We start from the raw sequence: 24,793 nt of genomic DNA, 5'->3' as shown, positions 1-24,793 counted from the left end.
GCAGGGTTCTGTTGTATGATCAAAGACAACTTAGGGTTTGAAATCAAGCAGTTAGAAAAATGCTTGCCACTTGCACAAGCCCTACTTTTAACCCAAAAAGACGATACTTTGCTACTTGTAAATGTCTATATCCCCCCATCCAAAAACAACAGCAACAGTGAAAATTGGTCACAACTAACCTTTTATATAGAAAATTTGACCGATAAATACCCAAACACCTCATTGATAATAGCAGGTGATTTTAATGCCAGAGTGGGAACCAACAATGAACAACTATGTAGCAAACTAAATTGGAATACTGATAATGATATCGCACATGCCCTGAAAATAGGACGATTCTCCAGAGATAGGGTTGTAAACACCGAAGGCTTACGCCTACTTGAATTATGTAACAACTTTAATTTGCAGATTGTGAACGGTTCAACAAAAGGCGATAGAAGCGGGGAGTTTACATACTTCTCCCCCCGAGGATGCAGTGTCATCGACTATATTCTTGTCCCTTATAATATTATAAATTCGATCATGGACCTCAAAATTGGAACGCGTACTGAAAGCGACCATCAGCCATTATTGTTGTCTATTAACTTAAAGGACGAAACCAAAATAACCAAGCACAATATTATAGAACCCTCTCAATACAAACAAATGACTCAATTAAAATGGTCCCAGGAAATGAGTGTAGTAGTGGGGCAAAAACTTACAGCCAACCTGAGAAAACAAGTATTATCCAACTTAAAGACTACTAATTCCTACAGCGATATTCCGAAAATTTATAATGAAATCTTCCAAATGTTCGTAGAACTTAGTACTCCACCTAAAGTTTGGGTACTTAAACATAGCGCTAGCCCTTGGTTTGACGATGAATGTTTCCAGCTAAAAAGAAAACTGCGCCAAACATTTAAAAATAATCGTACTAAACTAGAGCCCTCTTATCTTGATGAAAAAAGAAAATATCATTACATTCTGGCCGAAAAGAAACAGAAATATGCAACCCAAAAATGGCTACAATTACTCGACTCAATTCAGAGTAAAAATAACAAAGCGTTCTGGAACCTAGTGTACGGAGGATTGAAAGCCGAAAATCAACTAACTCTACCACCAATTGCAGAATCCAAATGGTCCCAATATTTTACATCGGTATTTAACAATCTACACAGTGAGCTTAAAGGAAATGAAACCACTAAAAATAAAATCAATAAACTCCAGGAGTGGCCAAGGGTAGAAGAAGAGGAAATTAGAGAGATAGTTAAAAATTTCAAATCGGGGAAATCTCCTGGGCCAGACGGTCTACCAATAGAATTATTCAAGACCTATATAGATTGGTGGGCAGAACCCTTAGCTCAATTGTTTACTCTCATAGATAAATATGGGATCATACCTGAGATATGGTTAAGATCAATAATTATCCCAATCTTTAAAAATGGCGACCCAAAAGAACCAAGGAATTATAGACCGATAAGCCTATTATCAGTGATAGGGAAAATCTACGCTAAGCACCTTTTATCTAAACTCCTTACCTGGATGAAAAATCTAAATTTACCAGGGAAAGAACAAATAGGTTTCTCCAAAGGTTGCTCTACATTAGACCACTGCCTTATACTTATGCACTTGGTTGAAAAATACAGATCTCAAAGGCAATCTAAGATATATGCTGCTTTTGTAGATTTTCGTGGTGCATTTGATTCAATTGACCGCCCAAAGTTGTGGAGGAAACTCACAGAATTAAAAATTGATCAGCGCTTATTGATCCTAATAAAAAATTTATACTCTTCCAATATCTGTCAAGTCAAACTTAACACCAAAGGTCACCTCTCATCAGACATCCCAAACTCGAAAGGGGTAAAACAAGGGTGTATTCTTGCCCCCTTCCTATTTAATTTATTTTTATCAGACTTGCCAGATCACCTTCAAAAAATAGAATCACATGCCCCTAAACTTAATCAGAAACCAGTTTCTCTGTTATTATACGCAGACGATGCTGTTCTACTATCATTAACGAGCTTGGGTCTGAAACGTCTTATATCTTCTCTGATCCTTTACTGCGAATGTAACAAGCTCTCTATAAATTATGAGAAGACAAAAATTTTGGTCTTCTCGAATGGTTGGAAATTAGAGAAATGGAAAATAAGAGGGCAGGAAATCCAACAAGTGAAAATCTATAGGTATCTGGGAATCTTATTCCAGAGCAATTTAGGGTGGGCAAATCATCGCACAAATGCCATAAAACAGGCAAAGTGCACCTCATCAGCTGTTGCCCGTTTTTATTATCAGAAAGGCAATCAATTTATTCCTGCGGCCAATCAGATATTCCAAACAAAAGTGCAATCCCAGATATTCTATGGAATCCCGCTATGGGTCCAAGCATATAATAGTGATCTAAAAAAGATTCACTCCAGCTTTCTGAGACGTATTCTTGGACTCCCAACTGTGATCAAATATGAAACAATGTGTGCAGAAATAGGCATACACACAATGGAATATTGGGCCTGGTCCACCTCAATAAAGTACTGGTTACGCTGCCATTTTCGCTGCCCTCCATCAAGTCTGCTCGCTGATTTGCTCAAAGACTCCTACAAATCAAGATGGTATCAGTACCTCGAAAAAAAGATTGAATCTTTAGGCATCGAGCTGGAGCCCCTGTACAATTCTAATGAGCAATACATTTTCCATAATATCCTAACTAGACTAAAGGATGTCGAGAGGCAAAATATTATGGCAGCTGTAAACAAAATTTGTTCGCCCATATTCTATGATTTAAATATCTTAGATAGCAGAGCCAATTACGTCACCAAATTAATAATTCCAGCCCAACGTAGGGCCTTTATGCTGGCCCGTTTGAATGTTTTTCCCTCAGCATTTGTTAGGGGAAGATATCAAAACATCCCCAGAAACAAGAGATTCTGCAGATGTTTTATGAATGTCCCGGACACGGTAGAGCACATTCTCTTTCAGTGCCCATTGTACAGTACGCTCCGTCAACGCGTGCTGTCCCCTCTTTTGGGTGGTCTGGAGCCCCAACAAGGTGAATGTGTGGGATTCTGCCTATCCGACGTTGACCAAAGGGTAACGGCGGGGGTAGCCGAGTTTTTGGTAGTAGCCCTCCAAGGAGCGGGTTAGCAAGGAAAACCACTGATTTTATATGTATATATATATATATGTATGTAGCCAACTGCTGCCTTTCTGTATATATCTCAAGGCTTTTATATGTTACTTTCTCTTTTATCGTTTTATTTGTATAATGCCTAATAAAGGTTTGAATAAGTAAGTAAGTTTGTTTCCAGCTCAGCTTTACCATAAAGCCTGAGGGAGGAACACATTTATTAAAAGTACCTGCTTACTGAGAGTGTGAATGTGGTTGAACTGGAAGAGGCACCTGGCTGACTCCCACAGAGTTCCTTAAAAAGATTGCATCCAATATGAAAAAAGAGATTTGTGTTACAATATAAAAATATAGGATTTCTGGGAAAGCAAGCACTCTCTATTTCCATAATTTCCTGCTCCTCACTGGACCAGTCCTTCCCAATTGGAATCCTTGGTCACCCTTCCTTGGCCCATGAATCCCTCCAAGTCAACTTCTTCTTCCAGAGGTCACCTGTTGGTTCATTCCTCATTGGCTTCTAATCACTCAGGCATTATGAGGGTCTTCTTGAGTATATGCTTCTTCCATGAAGAGTTGGTATTGACTACTGCCTAGGCTAAACAATACAGAGGTGTGGGAGCAGTGCAATGGTTGGGTAAGCCCCTTCCGTCTGGTCTGAAAGAAGCAGCAAAAGGAGGTGCTTCTGGCAGGAGGTGTGAGGACTCTGACAGGATCCTGGAGTCAAACGGCTTTTCCCCCAAAGCCTTTTAAGGACTAAGTAGGCTTTGGGAAGGAGCCCTCCTGTCTCTTTCCCAATGCTGCTGCCACCCCAGGAGCTGCTTCCGTGGCCCTTCTCTGCTGGCGGGGAGAAATCAGGACACCCTGGAATCAAGGCACAACCCAGGACAGCTTAAGGAATTCCGTAGCCATTCCGGCCAAATCAGGACTGCTGAGGCGTATGCATTTAAATCAGCTTTAAAATAAATTTGCCTCCAAGGTGAATGGACTCTTGAAGTGTAAGGAGAATATGAGAACATGTACAAAGCAAGATGGTCAGAGCTGGAGGCCCATAGGATTGGCGTAAAAGTCCATTGGCTTTTGAATATGACTGTTTGTATGTTGTGTTTTAAAAAGGCTAAGGTAACTGAACATACAAAGATTGTTAGGCCCAGCAAGTCTCTTCCACCACCTGTTCTAACTCTTTTATCATTTCATTTATTTGAGAGATCTGTCCTTTTGCATTGGGGTTAGATGACATAATCATGCATTCAAAAACTGTCAAATCTCTGCTTGCCTGCAGTTTTACATTAAAAACAAAACTTTGATGCTTTATATCAGGAAATACCATACTTCCCCATTCCAAACTATTGATTTGAAGGATACACATTTTAGAAGCAACTTTTTATTTGCCACAATCATTTATTTTTATCATAATAACCACAATGATAGACAGCACTCTTTTCTCTGTGTACTGCATCCCATTTCCCTCCATGAACAGGAAAAAAAAGAGAGAGAGAGAGAGGAAGAGACAGGGATCCCAATGCCTGACTCTCACCACTAGGAATCACCCTCACATTGCTATGAATTATTGAATTCACAAGGAGGAGATTTATGCTGAACCATAATTACCCATCAATGTGAGGCTGGTGTTAGATATGTGAAGCATTATAATAGTTATTTCAACTGGAAAAGCGTCTGAGGCAGTGGAGATAAAGGGAAGTGCCAGAGAAACCAAAACTCCAAAGTATACTTTGAGGAAGTTGCAATACAAAACTATACAGACTTATCTGTAAGACCCATTGAAATCAGTGGCACTTACATCTAGATAGACAGGTATAGAATTGCACTGTAATCCCTTTGAAATAAATGGTTATTACTTCAACCAAAAGTGCATAGGAGTGTGCTGAAATCCCTAGGAGTTTGCTCCAATCCTTCCAGCCAAATATATTTATTGGTGAGGGATGGGGTGGAAAATTGAGAAATATCTTTCGCTTTCAAGGAAGGAAGCAAACTTCCTTTGAAACTGGAGGTGGAACATAGATATTGTGGGTTATTTTGCCCCGCCTGAGTTTGTCTATTCCTCTTTTCAAGTAATCTAAGCTGGTGGCCATCACTGCCTCCTATTGAAGTGAGTTCCATGATTGAACTATGAACTGCATAAAATATTATACAGCAAATAGCTTCTGAACTGCATTAACCCCTCCTTTCAACTATCTCACCTAAAATATTTGTGATATTATGGAGTTAATCGTTAAATAGAATACTTTTCTTTTTTCTTTAACTTACCAAACGCAAGCAAAATAATTAAGAAACATTAGATTACCTTCTCCAGGACATCGGAAATTTTTGTTAGGTCTAATTGGAGATGAATCTATGTATGCCACAACGGCCACAAGGATACTCCTGGCCCAGAAATGAAAATCACAGGAGATTCCAACATTGGAAGAATGGCAAAGTAAGATGGTGAAATACGTTGAGTTAGCAAAGCTGACGGGGAAGATCCGGAATCAGCGCGATGAACTGTATCAAAAGGACTGGAGCAAATTTATATTGTATATGAAAGAATATTATAAATATCTGAAAACATTTGTAGCTGTGAGTTGAAATGTTTTGTAATGACAATATAAGGAACTGATTTACATTTAATAAAGGGAAATACAAAAATAAGAGAGAAGGTAAAGAAGTGGTTATAGAAATGCTAAGAATAAAGTAATTACGTATTGAAGTCAGAAAAAGGGGCTGGAGGAGGTCGATGCTCGGATAGAGCAATGTTTGAGCATATGGATTAATATATGGATATTGTGATCACAAAACACTGAAAATGTAATAAAACATATTTTAAAAAAGAAAAGAAGTGAAGCATAATCTGCATCAGCAAAATTCTTCAACTTAATCATAGAATTGTAGAGTTGGAAGGGACCTCAAGATTGATCTAGTCCAACCACTGAAACTGCCCCCATGGGACTCGATCATGAGATTTAGAGTTTCATGCTCTACTCGCTGAGCTATAGAAAACCCACATCAGCAGTGAAAGCCACAGTTGGATTGACCTAACAGTGGACTAGTCACATTTATGGAAGAGGCTATCAGTGGCAATTAATTTGATGGATATACCATTTCCAGTTGCTGAGGGAGAACAGGGGGAGTGGGCGACTGCCCTCCTGTTATGATAGTCCTGTATGAATGTACATCTGATCAGCCACTCCAAGAAGGATGCTGCTAGACTGCAGGGTTCTTCTTGTCCTGAAAATGGAGGGTGGGATTTGAAGCAGGGATAAACAACTACGTAGCTGGATTCAGTTCAAGACAATGTGGCTAAGTCTAGTCATCACTAAACAAAAAAGCTGGCTCAAAGTATCCTCTGCCTTTCACAACAATCTGACACAATTAGAACAAGGAGGGGCAAAGTTCAGTAAAATGATTTAATCAGCTCTCAGTAATAATCTTAGAGTCACTGTATTCTATTAAGTGCCTACCAGTGTGTCCCTGGCACCTTTCAACAGCCCTGAGGTATGTCTAGTTTGCCAGCTGAGCAGTCACCTGAGCAGTACCTTGAGGCTTTCATTGAACTTTGATTAGTGGCCTGGAAGAAGAGAAAAAGTATATTGTTCCTTCCAAATCAGTAAGCAAAGGCAAAAACAGAGGAATTGGCTCAGAATTATTTTTTCTAATTTTAATGATGAGCATAGTCACATGGCCTCAATTGACTTTGTAGCCTTCTTGGAACAAGTTGCTCATTTGGAGCTGTTTGTGGTCCTGCAGTAACATTACCTTACAGTGGTACCTCTGGTTAAGAACTGAATTCATTCTTATCCTCAGGCGCACTTTCACTAATGGGACCTCCTGTTGTGCGCGATTTACATTGGCATCCTGGTGCAAAGTTTGCAACTAGGAGCAGCTGATTCCAGGTTAGCGGAGTTCGTAACCTGAAGCATTCGTATCCAGAGGTATCACTCTGCTTTCTACCTCAGCCTTACTTGCCTGCCCCTGAAGTGATTGCTTTGCTGACACTGAATCACCCTCATTTTTTCTGTGTGGATCAGTTTTACTGGTTGAAACCTCCATTGCAGCCATGTGCGCTGCAATATGAAGTCAGCATTTTAAGCACAGCTCATCCTATACTTCGCAGCCTTGCTGGGATGGATCTAGTATCCAGGCTTTTCTCTTCTTTAGAAGAGGAATCCTTAGATGGAGACTGTATTGAGGGGGTTTTTGTAGGTGGCTTCTGGACTTTGCCATTGCCTTTTTTTTTGTTCTCAGCTCCTTCATTGGGTGCTGTCAGAATTTATTCTGTATTCGCTCCATAGGGCGCGCACACATTTCCCCTTGCTTTTTAGGAGGGAAAAAGTGTGTCCTATAGAGTGAAAAATATGGTAACTGTATAGAGGAAGAAATTTGAAAAGTGCCTGTTGACAACTAATGAGATTGTGGTGAAATAATTCAGACAATTACAACAGTGAGCTTTGAATTTCATCATTTTCTCTATGTCTTTATGCCAAAGGGGGGAAAAAACTCCTCTTCTCTTGTAAAATTAAGGAATGTTGAATGATGCTGGATTGAAATTGAGTGGTTTCTAGCTGTAATGGTATAAAGGAACATGAAAAAATGGTTTTTTATAAGTGAAAATTTAAGGATATTGTCAGAGCTGCCCGAGGTCCCAGCTCACAAAGGACTAACGCCGGTTCGTTGTTATGTACGAAAGTCTTTATTGAAGTTCAGTTTCGCTTTCACAGCCGCAGCGTGCAGCTCTACGTCTCAAACTCTAGACCGCTGAAGCTCCGTCTGAATCTCCTCCCCCCCCCAGACACCAGTTTAAGACTCTAGCCTTGCTCCACCTCTTCCTTTGCTCTTTCCTCCTCTGGTTCCGCCTGTCCGTCGGGGTCTTGCCCTTCCTAGACTCTTCTGACGCTGAGTCCCCTGAGTCTTCCCCCTGCCTCCGGCGGGCTTTAGGACCTGGTTCCCAATCTGGGTTTTCTGCTGTCCCGTGCACCTGTACATTCGAACTTGGCGCGCGCGCCCAGCCGGCAACCTTCCTCCTGACCGTTACACTGCTCCTATCACTGCTTCCCCTTTCGGGGAGGCTAGCTGGACCTGACCTCCCCTCCGTTCCCCCACTCTCCGATAGAGGCGTGGTTAGCCCTGACTCATCTTCTCTCCCCGCTGGAGGAGACGCTGGTCCTGACACATGGGACTCTTCCCCCCCACTACGCTCTGGTGGGGAAGCTGGTCCTGATCTCCCGCTGCTGCTTTGGGAGTCCCCGCTGGCCCCTTGTTTCTGGTGCGTCCCCCCTGGGACCCCGCTTGCCCTGACCATCGAAGCCCCCCTTCCCCCCTCCCCCTCTTCGGGTGCGGGTTCCGGGTGCTCCAGTGCTGTGGGGGTGAGTGCGGGATACCGTTCTTTCCCCCTGGTGTGCAGCCGGCCAGCGGGATCCGACCAACCCGCAATGGGCTCGTCAACGTCGATCTCCTCTGCTTCCATCTCTCTGTAGTTGTGCTCGAACCCAGGATCCTCCCCCAACACGTCCATGTCCTTCCCTCCCCCTGTTACCTCGGGTGATGCTGCGTGTAAGGGCCCCCTCAGCAGTTCCCTGCTCCACTCCACCTCCGGTTGATTGTCCCACCAATAAGAGCGGTCTGTGACAAACCCCGAGAGTGATCCCTCCGGGGAGCTTGTTTCTGGCGCCGTTTCCTCAGCTGATGAGAACCCCTGGAACGTACTGGCTGAAAGTGTGGGTGTGAAAAGACAGTCGTCGAAATAATCTGCCGGCATAGGTCTGTGTGGGAACAGTGCATGGAACTCGTCTTTGAGGTAGTGCTCCTCCACGGCATAGTACGGTACCCACCTGTTGGCACTAGCCGGGGTACCTTCCCTGGCGAGGAGATATTCAACTCCCTCTTCCCCCCATCTCGAGTCTAAAATCTCCGTGACCTCGCTGAGTGGCGCCACCCTCGGTGACCCCACCCCTGTTGGCGATTTGCTGAGTGGGTCTGGTGCGTTCCCTGGCGCCTGAAACCTGTGGGGTTCCTTGTAGGGTGTGAGCGCTGACCTATGAAAGACCGGGTGCATTCTGGAGCCCTCCGGGAGTGTCAACCGGAAGGCCACTGGATTGATTTGTGCCGCGACTTGGTAAGGCCCCAGCTGCTTGTGTCTGAGCTTCTTCTTAGCTAACGTTCTGGCCGGCACTGCCTGGGCTGCTAACCAGACCCAGTCCCCCACCTGGATGTCTTCCCCGACTCTCCTGTGCCTGTCTGCCTGCATTTTGTAGGCGTGTTTTGCCAGTTCCAAGTGCCTTCGGAGTTGCTCGTGGACCTCCTGTAACTCTGCTGCTAAGTGCTCTGCTCCCCGTGGCTCCCCCTCCCCCTTCGTCTCTAACCCCGGGAAGGTTCTGGGATGCCGCCCATTGTTGGCGAAGAACGGTGTCACCCCTGTAGACCCGTGCTTCGTGTTGTTGTAGGCAAACTCGGCCAGCGGTAGGTAGTCCACCCAGGTCGAGGGCTGTTGATTCGCGTAGCATCGCAGGTACTGCTGCATGATGGCGTTGACCCTCTCCGCTTGTCCGTTGGTCTGCGGGTGTCGTGCCGACGCTAAGTTGATCTTGACGTTCAGGATGCCCAGCAGCTTCTGCCAGAAGCTCGAGATGAATTGGCGACCCCGGTCGGACAGGATGGACCGCGGTAAGCCGTGAACTTTGAACACGTGGTCTATGAACAGCTTGGCGGTCTGTTCCGCTGTGGCCACCTTCGCGCAAGGAATGAAGTGCGCTATCTTGGTGAACAGGTCTACGACCACGAGTACCGCTGTTTTGCTTGCGAGCTGGGCAGATCTGTGACAAAGTCCAGGGCCACTTTCTCCCACGGTTCGAGCGGCATCTGTAGCGGTTCCAGCAGTCCCGCCGGCTTCCTGTGTACTTGTTTGGCCCTTTGGCATGTGTCACACCTAGAGACATAATCCGCGACTTCTCCCCTCATCTTGGGCCACCAAAAGTCTCTGGTTACTAATTCCGCCGTCTTGTCCTTGCCGAAGTGCCCAGCGCTGGGCGCATCGTGTAACTGCTGCAGGACTTTCGTGCGGAGGTCGTCTCCCGGTACGTAGAGAGCCCCTTTGCGGATGAGCAGTCCGTCGCGTATCTGGAACTCGTCGTCCTTCGCTGTGCCTCTTCGCACCTCCTCCATCTTGGATTGTGCGAACGAATCCGTCTGCAGCGTGCGACGCACCGCATCCAGGTCCACGGTGGCTGAAGCGCACGCCCACGCTTTCGGTGCGAAAATGTGTTTGGCCGCCACCGGTGCCGCTTCCTCGAGATACTGCGGCTTCCTGCATAGTGCATCCGCCATGACGTTGTTGTCTCCTGGGATGTATTCTATCCGGAAATCGAAATCCGCAAAGAACACCGCCCAGCGGATGTGTCTCTGGTTCAGGAACCGCGCCGTGCGCCAGTACTCCAGGTTCTTATGGTCCGTGCGGACCTGCACTGTGTGTCTGGCTCCGATGAGGAAGTGCCGCCACGCCTTGAAGGCTGCATGAATGGCCAGCAACTCCCTGTCCCAGATAGTGTAGTTCTGTTCCGACTTGCTGAGTTTCCTGGAGTAGAATGCGCATGGCCTCCAGTCCCCTTGTGGATCTTGCTGCAACAGGACCGCCCCCACCGCTCTGTCCGAGGCGTCCGTTTCAACCCTCATTGGTTTGCTGGGGTTTACGTGTAGCAGCTGTTCTTCGGACGCGAAGAGACGCTTGAGTCTCCGAAAGGACTGCTCCGCCTGGTCCGTCCAGGTGAACTTCTTCTTCTTGGAGCTGAGGGTGTCCGTGATGGCCGCCGTCTCCATCGCGAACCCCTTGATGAACTTGCGATAAAAGTTGGCGAAGCCGACGAACTTCTGGATCTCCTTCCGATTGTGCGGGCTCTTCCAGTCCAACACCGAGCGGACCTGGTGCTGTCCATGGCGAGTCCCTTGTAGCCCAGGAAATCCACCTCCGTCATGTCGAACTGGCACTTCTCCAGTTTGGCGTAAAGTCTGTGCTCCCGTAGTCTCTGCAGGACCTCCTTGACATCTCCCTCGTGAGCCTCCTGCGATTCCGAGAAGATCAGGATGTTGTCTAGGAAGCAGACGCACTTCTTGTAGAGGAGTCCCGCTAACACGTGGTGCATGAAGGCTTGGAAACAATGGGAGCCATTTTGCAGACCAAACGGCATAACTCGATATTCATAGGTGCCTAAAGGCATAAACATGGCCGTCTTCCACTCATCGCCCTCCCACATGCGTATAAGGTTGTACGCCCCTCGTAGATCCAACTTGGTGAAGATTCGTCCCTTCCTCACCGTTGCGAGCAGGTCGTCGATCTTGGGCATGGGGAATGCTGTGGGCTTTGTCCTGGAATTGATGATTCTGTAATCAACTACCAGCCTCCGTTGGGGCGTGTCTTTCTTCTTCACGAAAAACACGGGACTGCCCCCCACTGCTTTGGATTCTTGGATGAATCCCCGCTTCAAGTTGTGATCTATGAACTCCCTGAGTTCTTGCAGTTCGTCTTCAGACATGGAATACAGTTTTCCAGTCGGCAGCGTCGCCCCCGGCAGGAAGTCAATCTTGCAGTCGTAGGGCCTGTGGGGAGGCAGCTTGTCCGCTTCCTTCTCGCAGAAGACTTCCAAAAACGCCTTGTACTTGTTGGGTACCGCTTGCACCATGCCTAGGTGTAGCTGCGGTTCATCCCCTTGCCCCTCTTCTTCCTGGCTGGTCCGGACGCAGTGTTCTGCGCAGTAGGAGGAGCAGAAGGTCAATTGCCGCTGGTACCATGCTAATGCCGGGCTGTGCCTATCCAGCCAACTCATGCCCAACACTATGGGCGTGTCCGACAGGTGGGTGACGTTGAAGCTGATGACCTCGCGGTGATTTCCAATTTGCATTACCATGGGCGGTGTTTGCTGTACCACCTCTCCTCCCAGTATCTCCCTGCCATCGACCGTGACGACGTTTAGGGGCATCGTGGCTGGTAGGAGTGCTATGCGATGTTGCCTGATGAAGTCCACTCCTACAAAGTCTGCATTACTACCAGAGTCAATGGTAATAGGGACTTCCAGGGTGAGTCCATTGGGCAGCTGGAGCGATGCGGTGAGTTGCACCACTGGTTTGGGTGGGAGGGGGTCTGTGGGCTGTAAAATCTCTGGGGACTGCTTCACTGACTCGCCTGGCTGGGCCCCAGTGCCTCTGCCTCCATCCAGGCTTCGTCGTTTCCCTGTAGCTGTTCCCCCTGCTGAAGTGCTCCCCTTACTGTTGCTGAGGCTGCAGTGTGCTTCTGGATCCTCTGGGGACACTCTTTGGCCATGTGCTGTGCACTGTCGCAGATATAACACTTCCTGCTCCCTCTAGGAGCCTTCGCCTTGACTGCTCCTGGTGTTTGGGCTCTGCTCGCTGTCTGAGCCCTGGCACCACCTATCTCCATCGGCTCTTCTCCTCCCCCCAGTGGAGGCGTGGATTGCACGCGCCCTGTCTCTCTGGGTAGGAAGGGAGTTGTTCTGGCTGGTGTGCTTGCCATACGTCCCTCATCCCTGCTCCAAGGGCGTTCTTCCAGGCGCACCCCTATTGCCAGCGCTCTCTGGACGACTTCTGTTGTGCTTTTAGGTCTCTCTCCCCTCGCCAGCTCATCTTTCACGGCCCCATTTAGTCCCTCCCAGAACAGATCCCTTACGGCAGCGGAGTCCTTCTCCCAGCCCAGCACATTTACTAACGCAAAAAAGCGGGAGTGATATTGTCTCACCATGGCTTTGCCCTGCTTCAGCCCATGCATTTCCCTCCTGGCCACATCCACATCTACCGTTGATTTAAAACAATCGTCCATAGCCTTGATAAATGCTTTTGAATCTTGGAGGGCGGGATCATTTTCGCGCCATAAATTGCGCAGCCACGATTTAGCTTCCCCATGCAGATGAGTTATTATGAAGCCTACTTTCTCCTCCTCATCTCTAAAGTCTTTCCGAAGCAAATTGAGCGTGAAATTTCTGTCGGCTCTGAAGTTAGGATACTGCTGCAGGTTCCCGTCGAAGTGGGCTACTATGCTGCCCCCCCTCTTCCCGAGGCCAACTCCCTCCGGCTTGGGTCCTGGCAGCCCCTCTTTGCCCAAACGTTCCCACCTGGTTTGCAGATCCCGGCAGAGCACTACTGCTTCTTCTTCTCTCTTTCTGGATGCTGCTACTTCTGCGTAAAGCGTCGTGACTGCTTCTTGCAGTCCTGTCACCTTCTCCTCTGTAGTCATCTTTGCCTATCTTCGTGAGCTCGCAAAACACCAAGTTTTGCCCCCTCGCTGCGCCAACTCACGCTGCGAGGGTTCAATTCTATAACGAGACGGAGCTTACTGTCAGAGCTGCCCGAGGTCCCAGCTCACAAAAGGACCAACGCCGGTTCATTGTTATGTACGAAAGTCTTTATTGAAGTTCAGTTTCGCTTTCACAGCCGCAGCGTGCAGCTCTACGTCTCAAACTCTAGACCGCTGAAGCTCCGTCTGAATCTCCTCCCCCCCCCAGACACCAGTTTAAGACTCTAGCCTTGTTCCACCTCTTCCTTTGCTCTTTCCTCCTCTGGTTCCGCCTGTCCGTCAGGGTCTTGCCCTTCCTAGACTCTTCTGACGCTGAGTCCCCTGAGTCTTCCCCCTGCCTCCGGCGGGCTTTAGGACCTGGTTCCCAATCCGGGTTTTCTGCTGTCCCGCGCGCCTGTACATTCGAACTTGGCACGCGTGCCCAGCCGGCAGCCTTCCTCCTGACCGTTACACTGCTCCTATCACTGCTTCCCCCTTCGGGGAGGCTAGCTGGACCTGACCTCCCCTCCGTTCCCCCACTCTCCGATAGAGGCGTGGTCAGCCCTGACTCATCTTCTCTCCCCGCTGGAGGAGACGCTGGTCCTGACACATGGGACTCTTCCCCCCCACTACGCTCTGGTGGGGAAGCTGGTCCTGATCTCCCGCTGCTGCTTTGGGAGTCCCCGCTGGCCCCTTGTTTCTGGTGCGTCCCCCCCGGGACCCCCGTTGCCCTGACCATCGGCGCCCCCTTCTGGGAATCTTCTGATTCACTGGAGAAGCTCATGGAATCTCTCGGGTCACTGTCATACTCCCCTACGCTGCCCTCAGATTCTTCCCCTTCGCTCTCCATTTCCTCTCTCCCCTGTGCTTCTGCTCCTGAGCCCCTGACAAATATAATAACTTAAGATGTTGGATAGAAAATAAGGTGTTTTTATAAGCCGTAATGCTTTGAGTTAAGGATTTGCTGAATAAATAACTTGAAATGGAATACAACAAGGGGAGGTATGAGGAGGTCAGAGAAATATGTTATTGAAAATTAAGTATTATGAACTATGTCTTTTTAATTTTTTGTTTTTGCATACAAATTTAATAAATATCTTTTTTTTAAAAACTCCTCTTCTCAGAATTCACTGAACATTTGTCCCCAAGTGTTGCCTGCAGCACAAACACATAGCCTATAAATCCCTCCAAGTAAGCCTCTATGCGCATCAGTTCTCTTTCTAGCATGATGAAGGCACTCCTGAGCACATGCCTCCTCTTGCCCCTGCTTTCTTCAGGTAAGTAGGAACCAGTAGGATGGGGAACTTTTACAGAAATAATATTTAGAAGGACAGAGGAATCCGGAGAGCTGAAATTAAGAGAGCTTGTGTGTTGTAGACATTAGAGGGTCAGACAAGGATCCAGGAGACCAGGGTTCAAATCCCCACTCAGCCACAAAGCTCACTGGGAGATCCTGGACCAGTCACTATACCTCAGGTTACCTACCTCACAAGGTTCTTGTGAGGATAAAATGGGGAGCGGAGAACCATGTACACAGCCTTGAGCTGCTTGGAGGCAAGTGCAGAAATCAAATAAATAAATAAAATAGAAACCAAGAGCAACTGAAATGGATAGAGTTTTAAAATGATATTTGAAATATGCTAGTAACTGAAGGTACTGCATCATTTGTGTAAACTTTTTGTGTAGCCATTCAGATTGGTAGCTTTGTCAGTCTTACGAGAGAGGGATCAAAATGTTTGTATTTCCACTTTGTCCATATCATGCAGAACAGTATGTGCTTCCAGGAAGTCCCCTCTTTCTCCCCTCTTAACTGTCCTAACCCCCCCTTAAAGTCCAACTCTATTCACCTGCATCTAACCATGTTCATTTAACTCTGCTTAAAACTGGTTGAAATGCAAAATCTTCTCCCCAAGAGGTCTAGTAAGTGATGGTACAGATTATTCCTACAGAGGGTTCCCAGTTTCCCCAATGCTTTTTTCATGCCTAAATGATGGGATAAGACCAATTTAGATTTAAAACTGGACCTGCAGGTAAGGGGGAAAGGATCTGTCACAATTTGCCTTCCTCTTGCTCATCGTCTGGCCACTGCTCCTTTAGCTAAGCTCACATCTATGATTGTAATCGAACTGTAGAAGAAAAAAAGGCATTGAAGTGGATGGGATTAAAAATGGGCCATGGTAAAGGGGGGGGGGTTACCTTCAAACCTCTTGGAAATAATTAAACCAGTGTTCTGGCCAATGGCTTTTACTCATTTAATTTTTTTAAAAAAGAACTTATTAACTTGAACCCCATTTCATTTAAAATATTTAATTTACTCTCACCTCATTCTCTGTGTCAAATGAAGGAAACAACAAAACCAAATAATAATAACGTTAATGATAATAATAATCCATGAAGTAATCTTTTGTTCCTGTCCTCAGCATTACCTCTGTACTGCAGACACGTGTATAACAGTACTGGACTGACATATGTTCACTATGTAAAAAAACCTTGTAACTTGCAAGAAGATTCCTGTGTTGCCAGTGTTCTGCGTACAAATATAGGTAAGATTTATCTGGTTCTTTGTCTTTTGTTTTTGAAATTAATAAGTTAGTGGTAAGGAAGCTGTGGCACATAAGCTGTAGATGAATGAGAACTCCCATCTGCCTCATCTATCCTGGCCACCAGTCAGAGATGATGGGAGATGTAGTCCAGCAGCATCTGGAGGATCACAGCTTCCCAGTCCTGCAGTAAGGAATCACTAACATTTGAAAATGGGGAATCTAAAATCACCTGATCACAAGCATCAGATTTCCAGCTTGATGTACATGTTCACCCATCCTCCTTCCCTAGAGTGTGTGGTTGCCATTTTGTGGTTCGTCTCAGCTGCTAAAATACCGTGGGGCAATTCTGGGTGGGATGGTTGTGCTCACTTGACCATCTGTTCCTACATCATTGCTACATACTTGGAGGGAGAGGGGAAATGGGACATTGAGGTTGGTGCAGTTGACGTGCCCTGCCAAGTCTTCTTCCTTGGCGATCACTTGTAGCTGAGTAAGATTGTCTTCCATAAACATGGTTTTAACAATGAGTCCATAAGTGACTGTGGAGGCCAATTCTGGATCCACACGTCCTTCCACAGTGGGGGCATTGGCATTGGTTTCCAGTCAGGAATTGATCATGGTGTGGATTTGCCAAGCGTGCGTTCCTCCTAGCATGTTTTCCATTGCATCCTGAGTTCAAGTGTCTTCAAAGCCTATGAAACCTTTGGTTAAAGGCTGTTCTCCAACTGGAGTGCTCGCAGGCCAGTGTTTCCCAGTTGTAAGTGTTGATACTACATTTTTAAAGATTTGCCTTGAGACAGTCTTTAAACCTCTGCCAAGTACAGTGGTGCCCCGCAAGACGAATGCCTCGCTAAACGAAAAACCCGCAAGACGAAAGGGTTTTCCGATTTTTAGCGGCTTCGCAAGACGAATTTCCCTATGGGCTTGCTTTGCAAGACGAAAGCCCATAGGGAAATCTCCGGGAACAGCGGGGAAGCGCAGCGCGCCTTCTCCTCTGTTCCCGGACCTGTCCTGAAGGCTTGCGGTGGGAGGTCCGGGAACAGAGGAGAAGGCGCGCAGCGCTTCTCGTCTGTTCCCGGGGCTTGCGGTGGGAGGAGGGTTTTTCCTCCCCACCGCCAACATTCAGAACAGCATTCTGAATGTTGGCGGTGGGGAGGAAAGCCCTCCTCCCACCGCAAGCCTTCAGGACATGTCCGGGAATAGAGGGGTATGCGCGCAGCGCTTCTCCTCTGTTCCCGGACCTGTCTTGAAGACTTGCAGTGGGAGGAAGGTTTTCCTCCCCACCGCCAGCATTTAGAAGGCTGTTCTGAAGGCTGGCGGTGGGGAGAAAAGTCCTTCTCCCCCCGCCAGCCTTCAGAAGTGGTCCGGGGGCAGACTCTCCCCGGACCTTGGTCTGAAGGCGGTCTCCATAGGAACGGATTAATTGATTTTCAATGCATTCCTATGGGAAACCGTGCTTCGCAAGACGAAAAACTCGCAAGAAGAAAAAACTTGCGGAACGAATTAATTTCGTCTTGCGAGGCACCACTGTATCTTGGGTTGGGCAACAGGAGTTCAGGGAAGTATTTTCCCACCCTATAAACGGTTATGATCGACTAGCAGAGAGAATGCAATGTATGGCACATGTATTGTCAGAGGTATAGAAGAAGCCATGATTCTTCATGCTGCAGCTGGGATCTGAAATGAAGTTCTACATTCCTTCCAAATTTAATGCCTTTTACTCTGGTCTATGATCGTAAAAAAGCTTTGAAAGCTTCAGTTATATTTTACAAACTACAGTTTCAATCGAAATTATTCACGCCCCATTGCAAATTGGGTTGATTATCAAAATTTACAGACTTCTAGCTGTTTGCATTGAGCAAATCAAACAAAAGCCATTGAAATAGCACTGCAAAATTGCTGCTTCAATTGGTTCCCCCAAATTCAGCTGAAAATGCAACTTATACTGCCAAGAACAAGAACATTATTTATTTCGGTTGAAAGACCCACAAAATCATTTTCAAAAACAAAATAAAAAAGAAATACAGGGAAGATTAAAAGCTGGTCACATTGTTTTATCCACAGTATGTAGGTTTCTATTTCATATTACTTCTGAGAGGAACTTAGCCAAGGCCAGGGTAGTATCATCTGACTTATATTTGCTTCTCTAGTCTCACTATTTTTCAACCCATCCTTGGCAATCATCTTATAAATGCCTGCAGAAAAATTGTGTATTCCACCAGGCTCATACAAGCCATTCAGAATACATGGTTAATTGATATCTGTTTCTTTACTTTTAATAGCTTTTATTGAATGCTTTAAGTATTATGGCTGGAAGACATTTTGATATTTTTTCTTTCTATGACATAGTGGTGTGTACATATTTTAATTCTTAAAACTACATCACTTTATATTGCCCAATTTAATACTACTTTCCATATTATTTGTTTGAAAAGGTTCTCATTCAGACATTACAGAAAATTGGAACCATTACAATGAACGTGTCTTAGGAGCAATGAACCTCCATATCTAGTTAATTCTTTCAAAATCTTTTTCATAGTGAAATTCCAAGAGGAACTTTTGAATAAATGCTCGTCATCCAGATACTGTTCCCCAGGCCATTACAGCTTCACTGCAGGGGATGGTAAATTCTTTCAGATGAAGAAGCACTGCTGCAGGACTAAAATGTGTAACAATGCACTTCTCAGCCGTACGTTTCTGCATCAATCTAGAATCATTAACATGTTAGGGTTTTGCACTGAATGTGGCCATGGCCTGGATCCTTAGTCAATCAGCAGTACTTAGAGAATCTGAGCCTCATTCAAATGGGGTGAGACAGCCCCAGGTGGCTATAGGTTGGGTTGAGCAGCTCAGGACTATTAGGGGCTCTCAAGCGATGTAGAGTCAGGCAGGACGGGGAGACAGTCATGAGGAGAAACTGTGAAAAAGAGGGACCTAGCTAGAGACACGGGTGGCGCTGTGGGTTAAACCACAGAGCCTAGGGTTTGCCAATCAGAAGTTCGGCGGTTCAAATCCCCGCAATGGGGTGAGCTTCCGTTGCTCGATCCCTGCTCCTGCCAACCTAGCAGTTCAAAAGCACGAAGTGCAAGTAGATAACTAAGTACTGCTCCAACGGGAAGGTAAACAGCATTTCCGAGCGCTGATCTAGTTCGCCAGAAGTGGCTTAGTCCTGCTGCCCGATGACCCGGAGGCTGGTTGCAGACAAACGCCGGCTCCCTTGGGCAATAAAGTGAGATGAGCGCCACAACCCCAGAGTCGTCCGCGACTGGATCTAAAGGTCAGGGGTCCCTTTACCTTTTACTTGGCAGATACGTCTGCCAGTGAAGGGACGGGTTGCCTTTCCAACCAGGCCTCTCCTTCTTCCTGCCCCTCAAAACAGCACCATGCAGAATCAGATCATCCTTCTGATAGGTGGGAGGATCTGATCCTGCACAGTGCCAGTGCCCCTTGTCCCAGCCATGTTTTTACTGTATGTTAAGATATGGTTACACATCGCCCCTATATCCAAGTGATGTGAGATTCCATGGGTACTAGGCATGCTGTAACCCAGGCTCTGTGTTTCCTGTGAGACCATAATGCACTGTGGTGTTTTTATGATATATCGTTATGCATAAATATATACAACCTGAGGCCTACAATGAAGACATTCACCAGAATATGTGCTCTCGCTCTCATAGACACAGCAGCATCCTTGCCTTGGCAGTTTGTCTTTTTCTGAGAATGGTCACATCCCTCATATTCTAATATAACCTAATCCTGGTTTTATTACTACCCAGGGAGCAGCCTCCATTCCTTTGATGTGCTGCTGTGCTAATCTGCTATTTTAATGACACACTTCCCCAAAATGGTTACCTCAGAAGTAGATTGCTTCTGACATGAGTCATGTTGATTTCCTAGTGTTAGGTCCTGCTTTAGTTCCTTGTAATTCTCAGAGAATCAGAAACGCTTCCAAGAGTCAATTTGACAGCAGTAAAATCAGTTATTTATTTGTCATGAGAAAAAAGTGCAGACAGGCTAATGCTCATTGCCTGCCCTGCCAAAAAGAAGAGCCCCCTCTCTGGGCTTGCCAGCCTTTTTATACCCCCTGTGATGGTCTATCATCTGATTTCCCAGAAAACATGTGATTTACAAGAAATGGTGTAGAATTAAAACATTCGTTTTTCCATAAAAGGGGCTAACTTCCTAATTTCACGTATTCTAGTTCCTCCCTCCTCCTGGGCTGCTGGAGTTGGTATAGCAACCCGTTATCGTCTGGCTGAGCAATCAGTCATTCCTCCTGCTTCTAAGGGAAGGGGGGGTCTGTAGGGAGAGGCAAGGAATGGCCCAAAGGAGAGGGAGAGGAAGCCCAAAGAGATTCTTGCTTTTATTATTATTATGTAAATAGAATAATATAATTAGCTATATACCTAGGAAAGTTTTTCCATACATAATATGTGTGTGTGTGTGTGTGTATATGTATATGTATATATATATATATATATATATATATATATATATATATATATATATGCAGTAAATATATATATATATATATATATATATATATATATATATATATATATATCACCTATAGAGATTTTAGTGTAAGAGATAATATAGGAATATAACATCCATCAAAGATAGACCACCCACAGCCCAGCCCTCCCTCTGCTAGAAGAACAGTTCATTGTTTTATGGCTACGTTTTATGACCTTGGCACATTCCTGCAAGGGGCCCAGGATATTTCAGTCTGTTAAAGAAAGGTTTGTTCTGCCACAGGCAGAAGGAAGAAGAGCAGTGTTGGATATAAAAAAGAAAATAATATACTATAAAATAATAGCCTTATGGCCCTTCACTAGGATTTAGAAGTGTCTAAAGAAGGGTCAGTTATGTCAGTTTAGGAATTTTGTCTACATTAATTAACCAAGTGGATAAGTATAAAAATAAAAATGAAAATCGGGGTCAAGAATACAATCTTCAAGATGCCTTTATAACATTCCCTATGCATAATTAGGGATGCGGGTGGCGCTGTGGGTTAAACCACAGAGCCTAGGGCTTGCTGATCAGAAGGTTGGCGGCTCGAATCCCCGCGACGGGGTGAGCTCCCGTTGCTCGGTCCCTGCTCCTGCCAACCTAGCAGTTCGAAAGCACGTCAAAGTGCAAGTAGATAAATAGGTACCGCTTCAGCGGGAAGGTGAACGGCGTTTCCATGCGCTGCTCTGGTTCGCCAGAAGCGGCTTAATCATGCTGGCCACATGACCCAGAAGCTGTACGCCGGCTCCCTCAGCCAATAAAGTGAGATGAGTGCTGCAACCCCAGAGTCGGTCAAGACTGAACCTACTGGTCAGGGGTCCCTTTACCTTTACCTTTATGCATAATTAGCCATGAATGATATTTATAGCAACATAATTGGATACCTAGGTGCATGAACAGCTCATAAACAGGTTATGGTCCCTTTGAGATAACATTCAATTAGATGGTCCAAATATGGGCCTTACAACCCACCTATCTTATCCAGGTGTCCTCCTAAATGACCCTTGAACTGCTTCTTGTCAGTCTTTTAATTGACAAAATAAGCACTGTCTAATCTGACAGTTATTATTAATTATTATTATTTATTGAATTTATATACTGTCCTGTACCTGCAGGTCTCAGGGAATTCACAGAAAGTGACGGTTAGTTCATTGCTGAAGTGCAAAAAACAGCCAGAAACTCTGTACAAAGATAAGGGACTAAGAGTATACCTTTTCATACAGGCTACACCATAATCAATGGCAGGAAAACCTTCTGAGAGATTGAGAAGGGAAGAAAGTTCACACTCCCCCACCCCCCTTTATGTAAAGGTCATTCATCTCAGAGAACAATGGTGACTTTGTCCCATGCTCAGTCCTGAACCCAGATTGTGTCTAGATTATATTTTATCCAAGAGTACTCGCAACTGCCCCACCAAAACTGGAAGGCCCTAGGGTGGATTCCATTAATACAACACAGAGATACAAAAACAGACGAAGACGTTAGCATGCTCACTATACTTTTGATTTTGGCAGTCCCTGATCGCAACATGCTGGCTGAAAATGGTTTGCAGTGCCCATCCTGCTTTTCCAAAGGAACAATAATGTGTAAAAGTGAGAAGACCATCAACTGCCTTGAGAATGAGACCCAGTGTATTCAATCCAAAGTAGCTCTTCTTATCGGTAACATTGCTACTCAGACAAGGAAAAAAGGCCTAGTAATTCTTGGTCATGCAGACTCTCTCCTTGTCTTCTTCTCTCCCTTCCTTCCTCCCTTTCCCTTGCATGTTGCTATAAAAATGAGAGGGATCATATTTCTTACTGACCCAACTCTGCACCCTTCCGTATTGTTTTGCCTGCCTGGTCCGTGTCCTTTAACTCTCATAATGCCACTTGCTTGTCCGGAAGGAGGATTCAGAGTGAGATGTGTATATAAAATAGATGGAGACCTCCCTATCAGCAAATTTTTCAGGAATAATGCTACATTGGGAGGGAATTTGGAATGAATGGGGGAGGGGCATATGGCTGATTTGCCTCAGGAGGACAGAGGCAATTTCCAGGCCATTTGTGATGCTTCTTCCCTACATTCTTTCTTCTCTTATTTCTGCTGCCCTTTACAGCCTTGGCTTTGCTAGTTTCTCTTTTAAGGGGTGAGTAAGAATTCTGAGGTGAGTACCTGATTGGCTCTTGGGATTCGCCTTTTTCACCTGCTTTATGTTTGATGTGTTTAACATGAAAATAAATATGGTAAATGTTATGTACTGAGCTGAATAGGATCCAAACTGCAGCAGTCTGATTGGTCCTAGATCAATAGGATTCAGAATGCAGCAGTCTGATTGGTCCTAGAACAATGCAGCCGTATGATTGCTTGGCAGGAACCACCCAATCATGCTCCAGATAGAAGTGAATCCACAACCTGATTGGCTTACAGTAGAATTCCGGAATTAGCCAATCATGTGCAGCCCATTGTGTAAATAATGTATATAAAGCAGATACTTTGAGGGGACATTCATTCATTCCTCCTCACCACTATGAGTTGAATAAAGAGCATGAAATCACTTTGCGACTCTGAGTATATTTCAGTAAAATAAAAGGAGGATTCTCTGGATACTTAGATCACAGTGGGGCAATGAGGGAACCTTAGTTGGCACCCAACCATCATGAGAGACAGTGATGTGCATCTCCAGCTTTTTTGCTGCTGGATCACCCTGTTGACTTACGGCGGCTTCACACACTCAAGGGTCAGACACCAAGGAGGGAGTGTTGTATTCAGATCTTGCTGTGTGGCCGTAGCATGTGACTTTTAAGACACCCAGGAGATGGGGGGGGGGGATAGTATTCCTCCCATTTTATTGCAACTCACCTGCCCACAAGAATTTGATTTGGTTAATCTTATCAATTAGGCCTGTTTTCAAATTCTCTGATTTCATTATATCTTATAAGTATAACCTGTTTATTAAAAATCTTTGTGTCTTGAGAGTCCTTTGGGTATGATAGCAATTTTAAATTATATCTGATCTAATTTTTTTACCTGAACTTCTTTTAAAAACTAACTTATTAAAATTCTCATTCACCATCACAGGAACCATCTCCTAGTCCCTGAGTAAAGGACTAATGTCAACATTTCTCCCCCCCCCCAGGTGCACTTCGGCCCCACAGTTTCACTTTCCGAGGTTGTGGAACAACAGATTTTTGTGCCATCGGGAAAAGGCAAAGAAAAATAACCGGAGATGGGTACTATATCCTTTCTGTTACCCAAGAAAGTTGTTACAATGCTTCAAAAATCTCACACCAGCCTGAACATGAAGAGTGAATGGGACCGTGTAGACCTCCTCCTTGTGTATTCCAAAATCTATGGCAATAAGGGGGAATTCGAGGCCTAGTGTTGAAATTCAGGACTCAGGATCTCTGTTTCTTTCTTTTTTTGCTTTTGGTTGAAGAAAAGGGAAGCAAGGGGCAGAGAAAAAGAGGTCAGAATACGGGAATTGTGGATTCTAACTTCAAAGAATCCTGTTGTGTATCATTAAAAAACAGTTAGGTTTACATTATTACGATTACAATGCAAAAATAAATGGTTATGGAGAATGAAATGCTGGTTCTCAGATCTGTTTCTTTCAGATACAAATGCAATTATCATTTATTGGTTTAGCCACACCGATTACGAAAGACGCAATACATAAAACAGAATAAAAACAAAATTAACACATTGCAGAACTAAAATTATTATTAGAATCAGATGATTCATTAGATATGAGGTTTCTCCTTTGAAAGATTTAAATTTGGGCATATTTTAAGGCAGAGTTTAGTGGAATTCAGCTCCGGCACCTCTCAGGTTAGTGCCATTGCCATTCTAAGAGATCAAGGAACAAGTTCGTGGTGAACTCTGGCACCTGCAAATCTAGGAAAATAGCACTGATCCCTACAAACTTTTCTCCTTATAATCGTAACTGTAAAGGCAACACAGATCAATTTTTCAGAGGGGTAAGGGGATTTGTCCCTTAATAAATAATGAATCATATAACCAATCTATCTCTCAATTGGGAGATTTAAATATTTGAACAAAGCTTCTCTTAAGTCCTCATAGATGGAACAAACCAGTAAGTAGTTGGGTGAATATTCAGGCCCCTTACCTTTACATAGGCAAATCACATAGGGGATCCGGCGAGAGCAGCCTTCAACTATGACAGAGTTGTAAAAGCTTTCTCCCATTTGGTACACTGGCACAGTGGCAACAGCAGCCACACTGTGCTTCTCAAAGACCAGATTTGCCCCTCCCCCAAAATCAGGTTGCCTCTTCAGTGGCCTCTTTGCCAATAGGCACTGCTGGTCTCTTCCTATCCTGTTTCCTGTGGTGATCTTTATTCCTCACCCTTCGCATTGTTCGGGATGTTGA

The 24,793-nt window shown here is 45.3% G+C and overlaps 1 protein-coding gene across 1 annotated transcript; it reads left to right on the top strand.

The window, feature by feature from the left end:
- The first annotated feature begins 5,539 nt into the window (after positions 1 to 5,539).
- Positions 5,540 to 23,789, top strand: LOC128419192 (phospholipase A2 inhibitor and Ly6/PLAUR domain-containing protein-like). Its single transcript, XM_053399611.1, has 6 exons — positions 5,540 to 5,674; positions 14,592 to 14,644; positions 15,765 to 15,910; positions 18,450 to 18,599; positions 21,937 to 22,083; positions 23,541 to 23,789. The coding sequence occupies exons 1-6, from the start codon at positions 5,540 to 5,542 to the stop codon at positions 23,711 to 23,713; spliced, it is 804 nt and encodes a 267-aa protein (XP_053255586.1). The 3' UTR covers positions 23,714 to 23,789.
- The last annotated feature ends 1,004 nt before the right edge of the window (positions 23,790 to 24,793 follow it).

The sequence above is a fragment of the Podarcis raffonei genome, chromosome 8 (assembly GCF_027172205.1).
Source record: "Podarcis raffonei isolate rPodRaf1 chromosome 8, rPodRaf1.pri, whole genome shotgun sequence".
Lineage (NCBI taxonomy): Eukaryota > Metazoa > Chordata > Lepidosauria > Squamata > Lacertidae > Podarcis > Podarcis raffonei.
The sequence above is the reverse complement of the archived record's forward strand: the minus strand, read 5'-3'. Positions and strand labels throughout refer to the sequence as shown.